The sequence below is a fragment of the Ambystoma mexicanum genome, chromosome 4q (genome assembly GCF_040938575.1).
Source record: "Ambystoma mexicanum isolate Mex_15411 chromosome 4q, UKY_AmexF1_1, whole genome shotgun sequence".
Lineage (NCBI taxonomy): Eukaryota > Metazoa > Chordata > Amphibia > Caudata > Ambystomatidae > Ambystoma > Ambystoma mexicanum.
Window position 1 is genome coordinate 754,836,329 of NC_090928.1, and position 20,581 is coordinate 754,856,909.

At 45.4% G+C, this 20,581-nt stretch overlaps 1 protein-coding gene across 1 annotated transcript in view; it reads right to left on the reverse strand.

Annotated features, from left to right (window-relative positions):
* The window catches only part of TASP1 (taspase 1), a 2,293,647-nt gene that overhangs the window by 1,687,887 nt on the left and 585,179 nt on the right, over positions 1-20,581 (reverse strand). Inside the window, exon 4 of the mRNA XM_069608337.1 lies at positions 18,871-18,939. Within this exon, the coding sequence (XP_069464438.1) occupies positions 18,871-18,939 (69 nt within the window). The remainder of the gene's footprint in view (positions 1-18,870; positions 18,940-20,581) is intronic.

Here is a 20,581-nt window from a genome sequence, read left to right on the forward strand (position 1 = left end):
GAACTACTTTACATGGGCTATTTAAACCACACCCAAACAACAGAACACGCTTCGCGTTATTCTGCACTCCTGCAGCGTGACACTCACCGTGTCCAGCTCCTGCTCATCTGCTTCTCCGGCGGCCCGATCCTGAAGCCCTAGATCCGGATTTCATTAATAACCTGGAAGAACAAGAAGAGCATTAGCAAGCAAGAATACTGTGAAGTAACCGGTCTTGAATCCATCCTGCGCTTCGCTTACCTCGCCCATCTATGGAGTTCACCGCAACCTGCAAAGGTAAAGAAACAAGGACAGCATTAATAACAATTCTTACCTGGGCAAGCAGCAAGTCGTGGCAGCACCATGCGCTTCTCTTACCTCGCCCATCTCTGGGTTTCGCTGCAACCTGCAAGGGAGAAGGAGCATTACCAAAACACTTACCTGAGCAAGCAGCGCTTCGATCGCTCATCACTCCGGAACATCACTGCAAACTGTACAAAGAAGAGAAAAGAACACAGGTTAGCAATTAACACCAAAAAACAGCGCAGCGCTCCGCACATCAATAACTCACTGTGGTCTTTGCCATTGGTGCGGCAACTCCGAGATCGCAACCATCCCAGAGAAAACAAAAAGGGACATTGTTAGGGAGCAGCGTAGTGGAGCAAGACGCCGAGAAGACAGAGAAAACGGAGGGAAAGAAAGAAACAGAATAAAGACGGAAAAGACATTATAACTCACCTGGAAGACAGCAAGCAGAGTCAGAGTCACAGCCGGTCTGGACCCGACATAAGGGCACACGGACCAGTGAAGCAACTAGGTCCACGGAACGCCCGCACCAACCACGCGCCTCTGCACAGAGACGCAGGACGGAGAGTTCAACACACAAAAACCTAAGGCGAGCAATAACCTCAAGGGAGGGGATTTGGACCAGAGGGAGGTGGGAGTCCACCCATCACAGAACCAGTATCTTAACCCTCCATTCTCCTGTTATAGGCGCTACCCAACGTCGGGCACATAACCAAGCAGAGAGTGGTCTGGGATAGCGCTTAGACCTCTATCCAGTATCGTGTGGCGCCCCTGTGGATACCAGATGAGCTTAACAGTTTCCCAGCTACTTATTTCCTTGATTGACCAAGATTTGACGCCGCAAGACGCTCAACCCTATTGAAAAAGATTTCCGAAGCAAGTTGCAAGCAGACTTGAATATATCAAAGAAGAGGGATACGTGGGAGGACACAATCCATTCGGACATATGATAATGTGCGCTTGTTCTCGGTGATAGGTCCTGCACCCGTAGTACGGATGGAGTCAACTTTAAAATTAATTAGCAAGGGTTAATGTGGAATTGAATTAAGACCCAGACTAAAAGATTCCCTTTGACTAGCAGGTAGCACATCTTCGTCAGCTTCAGTTAGGAAGTATCCCATATTACCCAACCTCTCTGATTCAGCCATAACCAGTTACTTAACCAAGAGGGAATGAAAACCCACTTCTACAATGTCCACCCTTCTGAAATCCACAAAAAATATTCTAGCAATGTCTCTAGATGTCAGTGAGCATAGAGTTGGAATTTCTTCGAACAAAGCCAAGATATATTGGCGATTCAGCGGGTAAACCTCATTTACCTTAAATGTAAGTTTAATAGAAAGATAGGCTAAGCCCTTCCCTGAATTTCGTATTGGACCCTACTTGGCTTTTAAGTAAAGTCCCCTCGTCAGCCTCCCCCATTACTGGTAGCTTAAAGGGTGCCGATGTAATTGGGCCTTTAGGTGCCCAAGGAGCATGATCTAACAAGTTAGGTGGCACACACTGAGTTATAGCTCGAAGCCTCTGTTCTTTTATTGTGCTTAAGTGGGGGGGATATATCCAAGTCAATCTGAGGCATAGAGACAGCTGGTACAAAACTAGGAGCAGTTGAGTTTAACGCTACTGCGGCCTGAACCCTTCCAGCTGTTGAGGAATGACGCGCCCTCTCACCCCTTCCAATCGAGCTCAGAGGGGCACCCAGTGCTTCATAAACTGCATTTGGTATCAAGTTAGAATCACACTCCACAGAATCAATAGAATAAGTGGAAATCTTTGAGAGGATAGACACATTTTCAGTCATAAGTTTGTCTTTAGGTTTTAAGTAAGCTGTGATTAGGCTGTTGAGCTTATTGTCAGTTTCCAACACTTTTAACCTTTCAGGATTAGAGCTAGTAGTATGGGCTATAACTATTTCCCCCTTTCGTGTGACATGCGCCTTTGGTTTAGACAATGAAGTGGCCACTTCTCGGCTTTCATCACGCAAATCCTCAGGAGCCTGGTCTTTCGGGAAGACTTCAATCTGCGCTTTGACAGACCATAAAAATGTTAGGGAACCTAACATAGCGTGTGGTTTCTCGCATTTTTGGCTTTCTTTTTTTTTCTTTTTAGTAACATCATTCTGGGTGGGCAGGGATTCTCTTGCCAAATCAACCTCGCCCAAGGCCTCCGTCCCCTCGAAGGTGAGACCCATGGAGTGGATTATAACTGCCTCAACAATGGGATGTTTCACCTCTGCGGGTTGCAACATGGATTCTGCATCTAGTTGCAGTGATACAGAAGCTGTTGCCGAGCCGACCGACTCAATAGCGACCCCACCAACCACCACTATGTCAAGGGGTGCCCTTTGAGAGGCTCTAGACAGGAAATCAGTAATAAGGTATGGATCTCCGTGACGTTTCCTACGGTTCACATTATATATTCTGGATGCATAATAAAACCTTCAATAAAATACATTTTGGCCTATAGGTCTTTTAAGATTGAACGCACTGCCTGCAGTTCTTGTAAACTCTGACATGGCTATCATGGTTAGGCACAGTGCCAGCGCTCTACACTGGAGAAGAGCATTGGGAAGAATCTGGACCTGGTTGATTAAAAAACAGTCTGGCTTCTACTTGATTAGTGGAAAGCCCAGAATCATCACCCTGAGGATCTGATTTAAACACCATACTCCGAGTAGATTTATGCAAAACCACCTCTTCCATGATCCCTTGGGGTGTCCCCGGGCAAGTAGCCAGGGGAACTGGTGTGTGGGACCCCAATGACAGACGAACCTGCTTGGACAGTTCCAGAGATATTACCAGGGCCAGAATTGATATATCTGAGACAAAATTAGAATCAGCACAGTCCAACGAGTCCTCTGGGTCCACTTGGCTCAGAGAGCAGGTAATTGTTTTTAGTTTGTCAACACACTTTTAAAACATACATTTATCCAATATTACATACTTATATATGAATGCATAATTTCACATAGTTGGTAAAAGACATTGGGGGTCATTACGAGGTTGGAGGTAGCCATGGCGCTATTAGCGCCATGGCTAGCCCCCAACCGCATTCCGGGTCCGGGTTCCCGGAATAGGGACTTACCGGGTCATTCCGACCTTGGAGGGCCAGGTAAGTCCCCATTCTGGGAACCATTCCCCCATTCCCATTGAGCCCCCATAGGGCTCAATGGGAATGGGGATGGAGCTAATAACGGGCCTGTTATTAGCTCTGAAGTCCCTTAACGGGTCCCTTCCACTTAAGGAAAGGAACCGCTAAGGGACCTCGTAGTAGGGCAGTAAGGGATTACCGGCACCGGTGCCCTTAATCCCTTACCGCCCACCTCGTAATGACCCCCATAATTTCTTTAACACATTTCCAATAAAATCCTCATCTGCCTGCATATGATTCACCAAAAGATGTGGGGCAACTCTTATACATAATATAACTTTAGACTAAAGTGTCCCAACCACAACATAAAATGTCAAGGGCATAACAAGAATTGCATTGCAAACTCATTCTGACACAGAACTTTTAGGCAGCTGTTGATTCAGCAGAGACTGTAGCTTACTCGCAAGTTCCTCATTTAAGTATAAGAGAAATCTTGATAATGAGAGAATCAAATTGATACTGGTGCCCAACATACATGTGGTCCAAAACCATTCCATAGATAGTTTGGTGCTACCAATTCTCAGAATTCCAAAACATTGAGTTTGTTTCTCATTGAAATAATGACAGAAAATAACCAGATGTTTAATTGTTTCTTTTTGAGATGTCATCTTACAAAATCTACAATTCTCATCCATTATAATGTGAGGGTACCAGTGTTTGATTCTCTCATACGTTGGAATCTGATTCATTTTGAACCTTAAATAAAGGTCACGCAATATGTTACAAGGAAATTGCACCAAATACAGCTGACGAGGTATACGTTTTACGGTGAATTGTGAGATTTCCTTATAAGATCGTAATAAGGCTATGCAATCAATCGTGTGACACCAATCCAACTCAGAGTTGTTTTTAACATAGCTTTGCCTAAATTCAAGGTCAGCGGTCTGTAACCCCATTATCAATAATAAAGCTTCCATCCTATTAGAATATTTGACCATGCACGTGGGGGTTACACTCCCGAATCATTATCCCTAAATTCTCCTACAGTGAGTTAGGTGGAGGAAACATCATTTTAGCAACATTTTCAGAAGTAACCACAGTAACCGGCAATGATGTGTAGCAGACAGAGCAGAGAGCCCTAGCTCATGTCTAAGGATAACATTCGGAAGTGAGTTTGCGAGTCTAAAGGTCTTCTTCCATAATGCACCTTGAATTTGGTCAAGAATGATATCAATTTGCGTTAGGCACATATCTAGGCCATAGAGTCTACCTTGAGAATATAAAACTCAATCAGGGGTAGCATCGAACATTTGCAGTATTTTTGGCAGACAATTCTCATATGTGCGATTAGTGGTTTAATTCTTTTGTTTAACGCCTCTTTCCACATCTTTGCGGACTAAGTCGTACCCGAAATATTAATGGAGGCTGCATGTGCTACACAGATTTCATTAATGGACCAATTAAATACAGGTGTTTTTCTCTGAAGGTCCCGAAATATAATAACTCTACACTTATAAAAATGTAAGTGGAGGTTGTGTACCTGAGAATACTGTACAAATAGATTCAATTTTGCTTGCAGGCCGAAGGGATTACGACCGAAAATAAGGATATCATCTGCAAAAGCGAGCCAGTGTAACTACAAGTGCCCAAGTTTTTCCAGAAAGCTGATATTCTGAAGCCAGATGTTGTCAATGTCACACAGATATAGGTTAAACATGGTTGCTACCCTGTTTAACACCTAAACATGTCGATATTGGATGCGTTGATGCGCCGGACTGGTTAACCCTTAATACGCAGTGTTCTGATGAGGTTTTGCTAGGAGTGTGATTAGCTGAGATGGATTTCCTAACCTAAACATTTTGTCCCACAACAGGTTTCTGATTACACAGACAAATGCAGCGGAAAGATCAATTGATGCCATGTATTGAGGGCCGGCATTATGACCTTTCGTCTTTGCTAACCGATGGGCCAAGATGGTAGCATTCAGAAAGTGCCCATCTGTGAGCGAAATCCGATCTTGTAGCATGAAAGTATGTTATTATGATTTATGTGCTGTTGTAATTCTCTGAAAAGTAAGATGGCAAAAACTTTAGCAGAGGCATCCAATAAGGCGATCGGATGAAAGTTTTGTGGCTCGGCAGGATTGCTTTTTTTGAATATTTGTTCTATTATTGACTGTAACCATGACAGTGGCACCCTAGATGCTAAATAGATGTTATCAAACTGGATTTTTAAGATTTATGCTTCAGGGCACAAGGTGGTATGGAATCAAGACCCACCGATTTAGAGTAGTTTAAAGTCATAATCGCCCATTCAACATGCGCAGCAGACCGAGGTGAAGTCTCAGAAGATAGTCTCAGAAAGCTAGGAGGACCTATATGAGAGAATTTGAATAGTAATTGAAATTTAGAGGTGAAAAATGTTGTCCACGTTTCTTTGGATATAGATGCCGAGGGATCGCTCCTGGGCTTTGAGGAGTCCACTCTTAGCATGGCCCAAATGGATCTCCCATCATTATGCCACAGAAAGGAAATCATGTTCTGATTATTCAGGTTATGACGAAGGAGTTTGATTTTTAAGTAAGTGTTTCTATAGGCATTGCAGATGATCGTTTTCTTCGCAGAGAAAGCTCCCGGGACTAGATTGATGGATTTTAATTGTCTCAAGCCCGATTTTTTGAGCGTTTTGCTTCAGTAATCTCGCTACTGTAAGGTTGGGCATGTTGTACTTTTGATAGAACCTGACTTTGTACTAGCTTAGCGAACTCAGTTTTAATAACATGGATATGCCTATCAACTACTAGCTGTAGCGAGGAGAATTTTAAACCCACATTTTCATCAATCAGTAGTTGTTTGTCAATCATCATGCTTAATTTATCGCAAAGGTAGGCGGTTCCATCATAAGGAAAGGCCAGGTCGGTCACTTGCCAAGATGGTTAGATTGGGGTCACTGGACAAGGGCACCACCACCAGATGGATTGAAACAGATATAATCAGATGGTTGCCCAAGCCAGGATTCATTGTCCCTACTGGATTGCAAAGGCCAAGTAAGTTGTGGGAAACTGCAAAATAGTCGATACTAAAACTCTTCGAGCCACTCCTCCAAGTAATCAAAGGAACCCGAGATTCAAAAGCCAGAAAATAAATGTCCCATTGTGCAAGGTATTCCAACTAGCGGTGTTGTCATGATGCCTACCTCCAAGGAGCCAGGTCCAACCCAGCAGCCCCAGAGGCAGGCATCATTTCCCCCAGGGAAGTGCCAGCGGGCCCAAGCTGGGGCCCTTTGGACACAGTCCTGGCGCTCTAGGCGCCAGGCTCATGTTGGACCCCTGTCCTGACGCCTTAGGCGCCAGGCTCATAAAACTAGACATGTGTTCAAGTGTTTTAAGGTGCACTTACCTGATGCAGACCATGCTGCTACATCCAGGCCCTCTTGAGGCCTGAATGGAACTACTTTACCTGTGGACCTACTTTCCCCTGGGTGTGGTCGGGGAAGGATACATACCTGATCGGTGGAAGGATACATACCTGGAAGCTATTTAAACCACGCCCGATCAGCAACTCACGCTTCGCGTTGATCTGCTCCTCGCAGCTGGACGTTCACCGTGTCAGCTCCTGCATCTGGACTTCAGCCACGCCTGTCAGCATCCTGGGTCACCTGCTAAGAGAGAATTGGAGAGAAAGAAGACCTTACCTGCTAAAGCTGCATCACGGAGACTTCACACCGACGATCCTGAAAGGGAAGACATCATTTTAAAAGCATTTCGCTTCGATCGCTGCAGCGCTGCATTTCACTCACCTTTCCTGGGCACCTCCATCTTCAGCAGCGATCATCCGGATCCGCAGCCACTTCCCAGAGCCTAGGGTGAAAAAGACAAGAACACAAGGTGAGAAAAGGAAGGGAATAGGAAAAGCTCAATTACCTTCTAAGACTTACCTGTTGGGTCATTCCCATTTCATTTCGGGTCCTGCCGCTTCCTGGCATTCCGGACCCCGGCCCCTGTGGGGAAAAAAGACAAAGACATTGAATGAGTGAATGCAAAGACATTACCCGAACGCTCATTCCGAACCCCGGCCCCTAAGGGGAAAAAGACATAAGCGTTAGCGCTTGCTGCAATAAGACAATGAACATTATTATTAAGCTTGAACTTTTGAACTTGCTACAGAACTCTTACAGCGCCTTACCTGAATAGTCAAGCTTATTTGAACTCCCATCAAACCTCAACCCAGTGAAGTAACTGGGTTTCAACGCGCCCCTGCATCAGAAGCAGGATGGAGAACTCATCCTTCCAGACCCTAAGGTGAGACTTCACGGGGAATCGAGGAAGGGTATCGTGGAGGGTTGGAAGGGAGCGGGAGGCTTGAGCATTATTCCGTCAGTAGGTAATACTCCCTTTTCACGCACAGGGGAATATTCCTGCGAGCCAGTGAGTCCATCTTCAGAGTCCTGCGCTTCACCATAGAAGAAGCATCAGCACTCGAAGCCAGACCTGCGCCTCCGTGGGAATCAGGTGAGCGTGACAGAACGCGAAGCCTACCCACAATTTCCCACCCGGGCGCTATGGAGACTTCTGAGACAGACCAGCTGGCCCAGCTTTTGGGGGAATTACGGGCAGAAGTGCACTCAGCCCGCCAGGAGACTAACGCTCTCAAAAGAGAACTGATCCTGGAAAGAACAGATGACCTGGCCAAAAGGTTATTGCAGGCCCAGGCAGGGCACACTCCTTTACCTAATTCCGGAGATACTTCCACATCAATGGGTTTGAATAACCCGGTACAAATCAATCTACCTGGACACATGCCTTTGGCCCCGCCTGAACGTTTTGCGGGGGATCCCAAGAAATATGCCGTCTTTATGAACCAATGTCGTTTACACTTTCTATGCAGACCCGGGGCCTTCCCTAACGACCAGACCAAAGTAGCCTTTATACTATCTTACCTCAGTGGCAGTGCTGCCGATTGGTCTATTCCATTGGTAAATCAGGATGATCCCATTCTCCAGAATTTTCAGGGTTTCCAGGCCAGCATGGAAAGATTGTTTGCTCGACACTCTCAAGGACAGGCCCTTGATAACAAACTGCTATCCTTACGACAAGGTAATCAGGATCTTCTGTCCTATGTTGCCACCTTTAATAGACTGGTTGTGGAAACTGGATGGCCAGAAAACAAAAGGATCACATTGTTTCATCGAGGCCTGCGCGGAGAGCTTAAGGATGTTCTAGCTCAGATAGTAGATCCACCCCAGGTCTGCGCAGACTACATAGACTTGGTTGTTCAACTTGATCACAGACTTCAAAATAGAAAAGCAGATCGGTTCAAGTACGAAACCCGAGTACCGATCAAAACCCACGCTAACTCCAAGAGTACCGACGTATCCAAACCTATGCAAATCGGCGGTGTTAAAGGACCATTAACACAGAAGGAACGAGAGAGAAGGCGGCAAATGCAACTTTGCCTGTATTGCGGGACTTCCGGTCACTTTCTGCGAAATTGTCCGGTTAAACCACCTAAGAAGGTGGTTGGAGCCACTGATAACGATTTATTGACACCTGATTCGGGAAACGACCTAGCCCGACAAGCGTAGGGGTCCGCTTGCTGAGCTTGAAAACAAACTCTTTGACCTCGCATTTTGTCATGCCAATGGTGCGCGTGGACCCAAAACAGCCTCAGCTGTTGCATGCTATAAAAGCATACATCGACAGTGGAGCTATTGGAAATTACATAGACCGTGAATTGGCTTCCAGGATTAAGCTCCCTCTCCGCCCGAAGGTAACCCAAGATGTCATTACTACAGTAGATGGAACCGAAATAGCCTCAGGGCCTGTTACGCATTCCACTGTTGAAATGACACTGGTGGGTCAGGATGGACATCGGGAAGCAATCGTGTTTGATGTGATCAAGGCCCCACAATTTCAAGTAATTCTTGGAATTCCTTGGTTAGAAACACATAATCCCAGAATTGACTGGCGAGCAAAGAAGATAAGTTTTCCTGATTGTGAACCAACTTGTTACCCAAGAAATCCAGTTATGGGTCTAGCCTCAGCAACTTCAACCCCTGTACAGCTACCGTCAGAATACCGAGAATTCCAAGACGTTTTTCAGAAGGAACAGGCTAACACGTTATCTCCCCATCGGTCTTATGATTGCCAAATCGATCTGGTACCCAATGCTCAACTACCTTGTAGTAGGATTTATGCTCTTACGGAACCTGAGAACCTACATTTGCGTCAGTATTTAGATCAGTACCTAGCCAATGGTTTTATTCGCCCGTCCAAGACTCCTGTCTCCTCAGCTCTGTTCTTCGTGCCGAAAAAAGAGGGCGACCTTAGAACATGTATAGACTATCGCGCCCTAAATCAAATAACGATTAAGAATCGTTATCCTCTGCCCCTAATCCCTGAGCTTATCGACCAGGTGAAAGACGCTTGTGTATACACCAAGTTAGATCTCCGAGGAGCTTATCACCTGGTGCGTATAAAAGAAGGCGACGAATGGAAGACTGCATTCCGCACCAAATTTGGGCTCTTCGAATATCAGGTGATGCCCTTCGGTTTGTGCAATGCACCTGCCGCCTTTCAGTACTTTATGAATGATGTTCTTCGGGAACTTATCGACGTCTGCGTCATTGTTTATATTGACGACATCCTGGTGTACTCCTCTTCAGAATCCGATCACAGAAAACATGTTAGGGCAGTTCTTGAGAAATTGCGCCAGCACAGACTATTTGCAAAGCTCAAAAAATGCGTTTTTCATACCACAGAAGTGGAGTTTCTCGGATTCATCCTAACACCTCAAGGAGTCCGAATGGACTCGCGAAAGGTGGACGCCATCCTCAAATGGCCATCTCCTAGCTCGGTGAAGGGAGTTCAGAGCATGCTCGGCTTCGCCAATTTCTATCGAAGATTCATCCCGGAATTTTCCCAAACAGTCCAACCCATCACAGCTCTCCTAAAGAAAAACAAACGCTTTGAATGGACTCTTGAGGCCGAACAAGCCTTTCAGGACCCGAAAACCAGATTCACCTCTGCACCTATATTGAAGCACCCGCACCCAGATCTCCCTTACATTGTGGAAACCGACGCATCCAGTTCGGCCATGGGAGCTGTCCTGTCGCAAAGAGACCCAGAAACTAACCAACTACACCCTGTGGCCTTTTGGTCCAGGAAATGTTCTCCTCCTGAAATCAACTACGCAATTACCGACAAAGAGTTACTAGCTATTAAATCTGCTTTCAAGGCTTGGCGTCACTACCTTCTCGGGGCAAGACACACCATCACCGTAATTACGGACCACAGAAATTTACAGTATTTAAAGACGGCCAAGGCTCAATCTTTACGACAACTCCGATGGGCTCTATTCTTTGCGGAATTTGATTTTGTAATTACCTATCGCCCTGGCTGCAAGAATGGTAAAGCGGACGCCTTATCCCGGATTGGCATGGAAGAACCCAATTCGAGTTTAGAACCGGTGCCAATCATACCAGAACAAAGAATCTTAAGCCTAACTTCATTGCAAACTATTGAGGACATCCAAACGCAAGTAAAAAAACTTCTAGACTCTTCAGCCTTACTGGAATGGAGTCAAAAGGGTCCTCATTACACCGTTAAGGATGACTTACCCTACTTCCAGGAGCGGTTGTTTCTACCTAGTAAAGAATTGCAAGAATTTGTTATTGCCCATCATCATGAATCATTAATGGAAGGACACCCTGGTATCGCTAAAACGGAGGAAAAAATCAAACGCCACTTCTGGTGGCCTTCTTGGAGAAAAGACATAAAGTCTTTTGTATTGTCTTGCGGAATTTGCGCCCAAAACAAGGGTCAAAAGAAAAGGCCAGCCGGCCTACTTCAACCCTTGGATATTCCACCGGCACCATGGCACACCTTGTCAATGGACTTTATAACTGACCTGCCTCCTTGTGCTGGTTACAACACTATCCTTGTAACTGTGGATCTATTCTCCAAAATGGCCTACTTTATCCCTTTAAAAGGTTTGCCTTCAGCTTCCACCTTGGCCAAGGAATTTCTGGAGAATATAGTTCGCATACATGGTTTCCCTTCCATATTAGTCTCGGATCGTGGAAGTCAATTTATCTCCCATTTTTGGAAGAAGTGTTGCCAACTAGCACAAATAGATGTGCGGCTATCCACCAGCCACCACCCCCAGACCGACGGACAAACCGAGAGAACCAATCAGACTCTCGAGCAATATCTTCGGTGCATGTTACACCAATCCGAGTTAAATTGGAAAGACATCCTTTGGATCGCAGAATATGCATACAACAATTCAGTGCATTCTGGAACCGGACAAACTCCTTTTTATACTTTGTATGGTCACCATCCTCGGACCTCTGATCTAGATCCACCTCTGACCCTGGAAATGCCCGCAGTAAATCATCTGCATTCCACAATAACCCAAGCCTTCAAAGAAGCTGCAACTCATTTACAGCAAGCCAAGAAAAAGTATAAAGAAAACGCTGATTTGCACCGAAGTAAAACTCCTCCTTACCAAGTAGGAGATCAGGTATGGCTAGCAACGAAACATTTACCCCTCAAGGGCCCGCGAACCTTCAATCCCAGATTCATAGGACCTTATCCCATCAAGGCTATAATCAATCCCGTGGCCTTTAAACTGGATTTACCGTCTAACATGCGTATTCATCCAGTTTTTCATGCATCACTTTTCAAGCCAGTACAACCAGGGACCCGACTGTCCAAGCCTCCAGACCCAGTTCAAATTGATGGGGGATTAGAATTCGAAGTTAAAGACATTTTAGACTCCAAGGTGTTAAAGTCCAAACTCTTCTATCTTGTAGACTGGAAGGGATATGGACCTCAGGAGAGATCATGGGAGCCTAGTAACCATGTTCACGCACCTCGATTAATACAAAGGTTCCACCGGAGATTTCCGAACAAGCAAAAACCCCCGGAGGGAACAACCTTGGGAGGGGCCTTGAGGGGGGGTACTGTCATGATGCCTACCTCCAAGGAGCCAGGTCCGACCCAGCAGCCCCAGAGGCAGGCATCATTTCCCCCAGGGAAGTGCCAGCGGGCCCAAGCTGGGGCCCTTTGGACACAGTCCTGGCGCCTTAGGCGCCAGGCTCATGTTGGACCCCTGTCCTGGCGCCTTAGGCGCCAGGCTCATAAAACTAGACATGTGTTCAAGTGTTTTAAGGTGCACTTACCTGATGCAGACCATGCTGCTACATCCAGGCCCTCTTGAGGCCTGAATGGAACTACTTTACCTGTGGACCTACTTTCCCCTGGGTGTGGTCGGGGAAGGATACATACCTGATCGGTGGAAGGATACATACCTGGAAGCTATTTAAACCACGCCCGATCAGCAACTCACGCTTCGCGTTGTTCTGCTCCTCGCAGCTGGACGCTCACCGTGTCAGCTCCTGCATCTGGACTTCAGCCACGCCTGTCAGCATCCTGGGTCACCTGCTAAGAGAGAATTGGAGAGAAAGAAGACCTTACCTGCTAAAGCTGCATCACGGAGACTTCACACCGAGGATCCTGAAAGGGAAGACATCATTTTAAAAGCATTTCGCTTCGATCGCTGCAGCGCTGCATTTCACTCACCTTTCCTGGGCACCTCCATCTTCAGCAGCGATCAACCAGATCCGCAGCCACTTCCCAGAGCCTAGGGAGAAAAAGACAAGAACACAAGGTGAGAGAAGGAAGGGAATAGGAAAAGCTCAGTTACCTTCTAAGACTTACCTGTTGGGTCATTCCCATTTCATTTCGGGTCCTGCCGCTTCCTGGCATTCCGGACCCCGGCCCCTATGGGGAAAAAAGACAAAGACATTGAATGAGCGAATGCAAAGACATTCCCCGAACGCTCATCCAGAACTTACCTGTCATTTACTGGAACTGCACGTTTCACTTCGGGTCGGCGCCATATCTCCGGCGTTCCGAACCCCGGCCCCTAAGGGGAAAAGACATAAGCGTTAGCGCTTGCTGCAATAAGACAATGAACATTATTATTAAGCTTGAACTTTTGAACTTGCTACAGAAGTCTTACAGCGCCTTACCTGAATAGTCAAGCTTATTTGAACTCCCATCAAACCTCAATCCAGTGAAGTAACTGGGTTTCAACGCGCCCCTGCATCAGAAGCAGGATGGAGAACTCATCCTTCCAGACCCTAAGGTGAGACTTCACGGGGAATCGAGGAAGGGTATCGTGGAGGGTTGGAAGGGAGCGGGAGGCTTGAGCATTATTCCGTCAGTAGGTAATACACCCTTTTCACACACAGGGGAATATTCCTGCGAGCCAATGAGTCCATCTTCAGAGTCCTGAGCTTCACCATAGAAGAAGCATCAGCACTCGAAGCCAGACCTGCGCCTCCGTGGGAATCAGGTGAGCGTGACAGGTGTCCCCACGCACCAGACAACAATGATTCGTCCCCAGGAAGACTAAGAGTTGGCACTGAATCCGAATGTAGACACCAAGCATTAAAGTCACCCCCATTGATAATTTTACAGTCAGGATTCAGACATAGAGCCTCCTCTAGAATCTATGAGAGATGAGCGAACATTTTAACCAGCTGTTTGCGAGCGGGATTCCAGTAAATTGTAAACATAAGATACATGCACTGGGCCTCATCGCCAAAGGATACTGTGATGGCTAAGATGTCCCGTAAGCATGCTACAATTTGAGATCTTACTTCAAGACTGTTATTAATCAGAATTGCCAAGCCGCCGTAAGGCCTTCCAGCGATGCCCCTTCAAGCACCTGCCAGAAGTGCAGAGAAACCATTAATTTGGAAATCCTGCCAACTCATGGTTTCTTGACAGAAAATGATGTCAAAGAATTTGGCTGGAGAAGTGGAATTACACCATGTAAATAAATTAGAGAAACCGTGGAGTTCCAGGAGGCAATTTTCAGTAGGGGTTGGCTACCGTGTCGGAGGAGGACCCTTGACAGTATTTAAACTGTCAGCCAAGGAAACCAACCAAGACCAGTCCTTGCTAATTGTTGACAGAGCCGCAAGTTGGGTGATCACTGCCAGGTCGGGGAAAAGCCACAATGACCGACTTCTCTCTGCTTGAAATGGATTTGGGGGCAATTTCCTCATAGGTTTCATTAAAGGCAATTGCATCCTCTGTAGAGCCAAGTAATTGCAGCGTTAAGCCAATCATTGTCAGATCAATTCTATGTGCCCATATTAGTTTAGTTATGATGTTGGATTGAAATTCACAGACTATGCCATAATTGTTCTTGGCCGGGAGCGTAATCCATTCTGTCTCCTGAAATTAGAATTCTTAATGCCGCAATTTTATGAAAGGCCTGTAAAATAAAGGATCGATTGAGACGCTTTTCACCATTAATGCTGGAATTACTCAACCAACCAACTATATTCAATGCAATGTCCATGATGTTCTCCTGTTCAGAGGAGCAGGGTAACAGATTTGCCTCTGTCTTTACTGGCAAGGTCGATTTGATTGTCCTGGAGACGGCACTACGTTCAGATGATTCCATTATTTTCGTATTTGTAGGACTATTATCAGAAGACATATTCGATAATCGAGGTAGTTTGAGAAATGTCTCTGCTACTACTGAGGAGTGAGTTGTCATAGGGACAGCCATAGTCGGTTGCCCCTTCGCCTCGACAAGTGGACCTGGCAAGTTAGTTTTTTTGTTTGGAGCCTTATTATAGAACATTGAGAGTTGTCTTTGTCGAGGCACAACCACACTGGTTGTTAGGTCGACTTGGTGGGGTGGATCTTGACAGACCTCTTGGATAGCGGGACTTGAGTTCGGAGTTGAGTTAGTAGAATTGTTTACATTAAGCAATTTCCCCTTATGGAAAGGGCCAATCAAAGAAGATGTACTAGAGGGGTTGTTATTAAGTTGCAGGGCTAACTTGCTTTCTTCAGTAAGTTCGTACAAGTCTATAACCGCGTCTAATTTGCTTGCAGTGCAGTTCTTAGTTGTAGCAGCTTTGGGTTGTTTGGTTTTCGCAATTGTGACTTTTTTAGATTTTTTCTCAAGCACCTGTTGAGCAGCTTAACAACTGGCTTTAGTGCCCGTAAGTTAGCTTGTTTGTTTGTTTGTTTATTTATTTATAATGCACTCCTCAACCAAAGGTATCTGGTACAACCGTTTGTCTCTACGAGATAGGAACTGGGTAGGAGGCCCGGTATCCAAGGTCGCTTCAACAACATCATGGCCTGCCCCATGCGTTACTTCACTTTCCACTTCTTGGTCGATCAAATTGCTAAGTGCAGAAGGGCTGTCTAATTGTTCGAGATAAGAGGGCATTGCATTAGTAGATCCCGCCAACTGGTTGTCAGTCCGAGGGGGCTCTCCAATCTGAAGAAAAAAGTAGATCTGGTCAATTTTATCACAATTGGAGAGCACTTTTTGACATAGTTGCGTGTAGTCCGTGGATTGAGGATATTGGGTATCCACAGATCCCACTAGAGCTTGTGCATATGATCGAGGGGGATTAGTGGCGGGATGATATGCCTCATCTGACTGTGTGAATTGGTCAACGTTGGAAGTATTAGTTGCTTGTGATTCCATTGAGTTCGTGATAGTGATTGGTGGCATGGCGCTGCAGAACCGTGCATCGTGGGGAGCTAAAGGAAAGCACGTCCAGCACAAGAAGTCACTGGGAAACAACAGAGATTAGATAGCGAAAAGTACCTTTTAGGGTGCGATCTTAACTACTCGCTCCGAAGATGAGCCAACAGCAGCGTCCACCAAGAAAACTCTGCAGGGCTGCCCACGCTGGCACATGGGAACACAGAAACACACCACATGCTCTGCTAGTCAATGCCTCTTTGAAGGCTGCCTCCCGGCATGGGCAGAGAAAGAGGACTGGTTCAGGCTTCTGAACAATTCCACTGATGGAAACACACAGCGCACACCACCCGCACCGCTAGTTAATGCCTTCTTGAAAGCTGCCTCCTGGCATGGGCAGAGAAAGAGGACTGGTTCAGGCTCCGGAATGATACCACTGATAGAAACACTGCAGAAACACACAGCGCACTAAGTACACTAAACTCCTGTTAAATACTGGATTTATGTTGGCTAACAGAAATGTAGAGCTATATTGGGGAAAATACAGCACCCCCAAACTGACAGGATGGTGGGAGGGGATGGAAAGGGCGATGTTAATGGATAAAGTGGTTTGTCCAATTACAGGTGCACAAACCGGTTCGAAATGTTTGGGGTTTTGAAAAAGGGCCTTCTAGTAGGAGAATGGGATGGTGAATTACAGATACCAGAATATACGGAGTGAACAACTAAGCACTGACTGGCTAAAGAATAAGAATAGCAAGTGATTTGCAAATATACTAGAGATGTCCACACTTTTTATTTTATGTTATGTTAATAGCATTTGTATAGTGGACGCTCGGCTCACACAAACATCTGAGATTGACAGGAAAGCATTGCAATTTGATCCAGGTCCAAGCTGTTAAAAGGGAAACAAAGGTTTTCAGAGCCTTGTGAAAATGAAAATGGTTTTCACGTGATGCAGGACCTGGGGCAGCGATTTTCATAAGTACATAGCCAGGACAGAAAAGTAATGCCTACCTCAGTTAAGAGGTTTCACTTTCTGGATGAATGGACTAAAGTCATTGTCAACTTGTAGTGAACAACTTAGCGTATATAGAGTTAGAGGAATAATTTGTCTCTGCGAGCTAGGAACAAAGTTTTAAATCTATACAAGGCCCTACACACAACTCATTCTGCAGAGGAGCCTGTCTACATTACTGCTTACACCAGATATCCTCTTGTACACAGTGTCCTCAAGGGGTCTTGAAGAAGACACCATACTGCCACGAAGAAGGGCAATGCTAAACCCTATTGTATGGTTACTTGCTCCAAACTCAAGCACTAGCCTATTGAGGAAGTGCTGCTTGGAAGAGGGTTGCTCTTGTTGTTTGAATTTGTTGCGCTCTGGGTCCTCTCTTAGGAAATGAGAAGCAACTGGGAAACGGCTGAAGTTAACAATGGGCATGAGGCTATCATTTGGATTAAAGGTGCTGCTCTGTGGTGGTTTCAAGCTGGGCTTCAATGTGAGGCTTTCTTCATTACCTTAATGCCAAAGATTGGTAATGAAGGAGCCTCTTCTATTCAACTATGCTTCATCTCACGGCTCTCGCGGCTGCTGCCACTTCAGTGCCACTTGAATGATCTTGCATGGTGTGCACGCAATGTTTGTGTTCCCCTTTTGAATTGATGACAGAGTCGGGAAAAGATACGCAAGTTGGCTTGATCAGTTCATCAGAAGAACACCCCAAAGCTACTCCGGATGGTGGAACATGGAGGTGATGTTTGTGCATGTTTTTTTCTTTGATAACTAACCAAATCTATTTCTGGTTGTTCCGACCTTTGAAATACCAGCTGCAATGGATGAAGATTCAATATCCAGTCATGACAATCTTCCAAATCTTTACCTAGAGAAACTCTGGTGCCATTTAATTTCCTTGCAGATACTTATGGACACCTGAGCATGATGCATGAATAACTAAAGCCACAGTGTTCGAGTCTATTGCAACAATTTCTGCATGGAGTCCTCTCTTGCTTGTGAATTTAAAACTTTTGTATGTGTTGTCCATCAGAATCATGGCTGCTATGCTCATCACAAACTGCATACATGTTTTTATTGCCTATCAAATTGCTCTCAATTCAGCACGTTGATATGCAATGCCATCCCCTTTACCAAACCCAAATCTTGCACTTAATACTAACCCAGATCGCCATCATGATACGGACATGTCAGCGATAATGGTCAATTGATAAAATAGTTTGTGAAATGGCATCTCATGCTCCACCCTTGTGTTTTCCTTTTTAATTATCCCTTACCAACTGCAATATTGTAACCGAATTGCATTTTTCTGTTTTGCTAATTTTTCCGCTTTTATTCATTAATTTATTCCACCTTTTTGTTTTTTTGGGGCATGATTCCAGTTTTCTTATAGTAGATGGCTATGTCATGTTATGTCAGGTACGTGTGAGCAGCACTATGAACAGGGCCCTAATGCAAACGTAATCCGATCACAAACACTTCAGCTCTGATTAACCTAAAATCTCCAAATTGCAATCTTAACAGGACAAACTAACTGCAGCCTGGTTGAGAAGGGAAGACCAAGCTGGATTATGCACATTACTTCAAAAATCGCCTAACCTCCCGTCCAAGAGGAATCCTGACTTGCACGCCATTATAACCATCTCTATAAAGGTGCTAGCTGGCCTGAATAACTTCCAGGAAGCCTTGACCAGGGATTTTCTCCCTGAAGGGCCACAGTTAAAAACTCAACCTTATTTAAAAGTGCACGCAGTTCCACCCAGCTTTCCTGTCTATAGTTACAGCCTTTCCCAGAATTACCAAAATTATTGTAGTTTTCAATAAAAGTCTTTAACAAAAATCATGGCTAACTTGTGTCCAAGTTTCATTCCTGACTCCTAACAATTAGTTATAATATTTACATTTCTCAATATCCATTTTTAAATAGAAAAGCAGAAATATAGGGGTCACCTCAAGTTCAATAAGAGCCGCTGTCACTGCATCAGTTGCAAGGTCCCCAGCCTGAAGTTTTTCAATTGCCTAAAAACGAAAATAAACAGTATTTCAAGTAGAGCAAACTGCAGCAGAAAGTTAGAGTCAGGCTCTGAAAAGCGAATTCCGCGTTATTTACAGGATAAAAATGTAAAGCGAATATTGATGTTGAGAAATGTCAATGCTTTCAAACAAAACATGATTTTCCTTTAAGCATTTTATCAGCACACAATCCTACATACCTGGAAAGAACGTACAACAACGAAGAAGTACTTTGTGTCCAAGTTAGCTTTAATGCTCTACACGGCATTCACCATCTATTGTGCTTGGGGTGAGTTGTGTTAACCATCTGCCTTGCTCACACTCATTTTTGTAAAGTTACATTTTGTGTAAAATCTAGCGTGTGCTAAATTAGTAACTTCTCTAGCTCCCGCGGCATCACAGCCTTTGTGACCTGATACCCTTCCTGTTCCTGTTCAGTTAGCCATTGGGGGCTTACCCTCCTTCAGGAAAGTCGACTCTGTGTGTTTTTACAGTGTTGCTGTGTTTAAAAATTTGGCTTTTTCCCCTCTTTCAGGAAAGTCGAATCTATGTGTTTTTTTATATTTCCTGTTGTTTTTTCTTTAAAGCAGGCTTTTACCTCTATCTGGGATTTCCCCATTATACTGATAACTTGCCTCTAGGTGTCCTGCTTTTCTGCTGTTTTATGTAACCTAGGCCTTTTTTTCCTCTCCCCTAGACACTTGATTCTTGATTGCTGCTTTGCTCGGTGGTGTAGTTCAGTTTTGTGCACTGCAGTTTCTCCCTCTTACCCTCTTCTTCCCCCTTTCTCTCTGCACGTTCTCCCTCAATGGTGCTCTCTATCTCCCCTATATTCTCAAACTACTTTTATATCACCTACCCTATCACTCTCTCGAAGTCTGGAAGAAAAAGGTCCAATAAGCAACTCCTGGTCTCCAATCCTGACATCTATGTTAACGCTTCTTCCAGACAGACTTTCACCAACACCCTCTTTGTTGTCCTCTCTCCTAACCTTTGGATTCCCCATATGGTTGCAGTTCTCTCCCCTTTTTCTTCCTCTTCCATTAATGGTGGCACCCGCTGGGAAATACTCTTGGCATCCTTTCTGTCCTCTAGGGCCATCATTAATGTCTACCCAAATGGCACTGTCATGGTCCAGGGCTCTCAGCGTACATCCTCCTTCTAGATAGGCATCTTCGTCTCTCACCAACTTCCTCCCTTCCCCTACCACTCTTCCTTCTGCCTCCCCTCTGGCCCACTGCCTCGTCCAACGGCTGTACCACACTCCTGTACCTCTCCTCAGAAGACCTTCATAGTGGCAACCTGCTCCACTTAGCTACTCTTGATCTGCTGTCGAACACTCCTCTGACATCTGTCACCTCTGTGAAGACCTCGACCTCCTCCTTGTCACAAGTTTTGACACAAGATCCTCTATAAGCCCAGGGCTTACCGGTCCGGTCGGCGGGCAGAGTGGCCCTGATCTTCCTTGAGTGGGTTCCTGCTACTATCATACCCACTCAGGCCTACTCTTCTTTTGAATGACTCGTCTTCAGGATCAGTGTCTCACCTGCCCTCTCTCTGACTCTTGCCACCATCTACAGGCCCCCGGCCAGGACTCCCTCTTCCTCTCAGAGTGGGCTGACCTCACTTCTTCCCTCCTGGCCTCTAT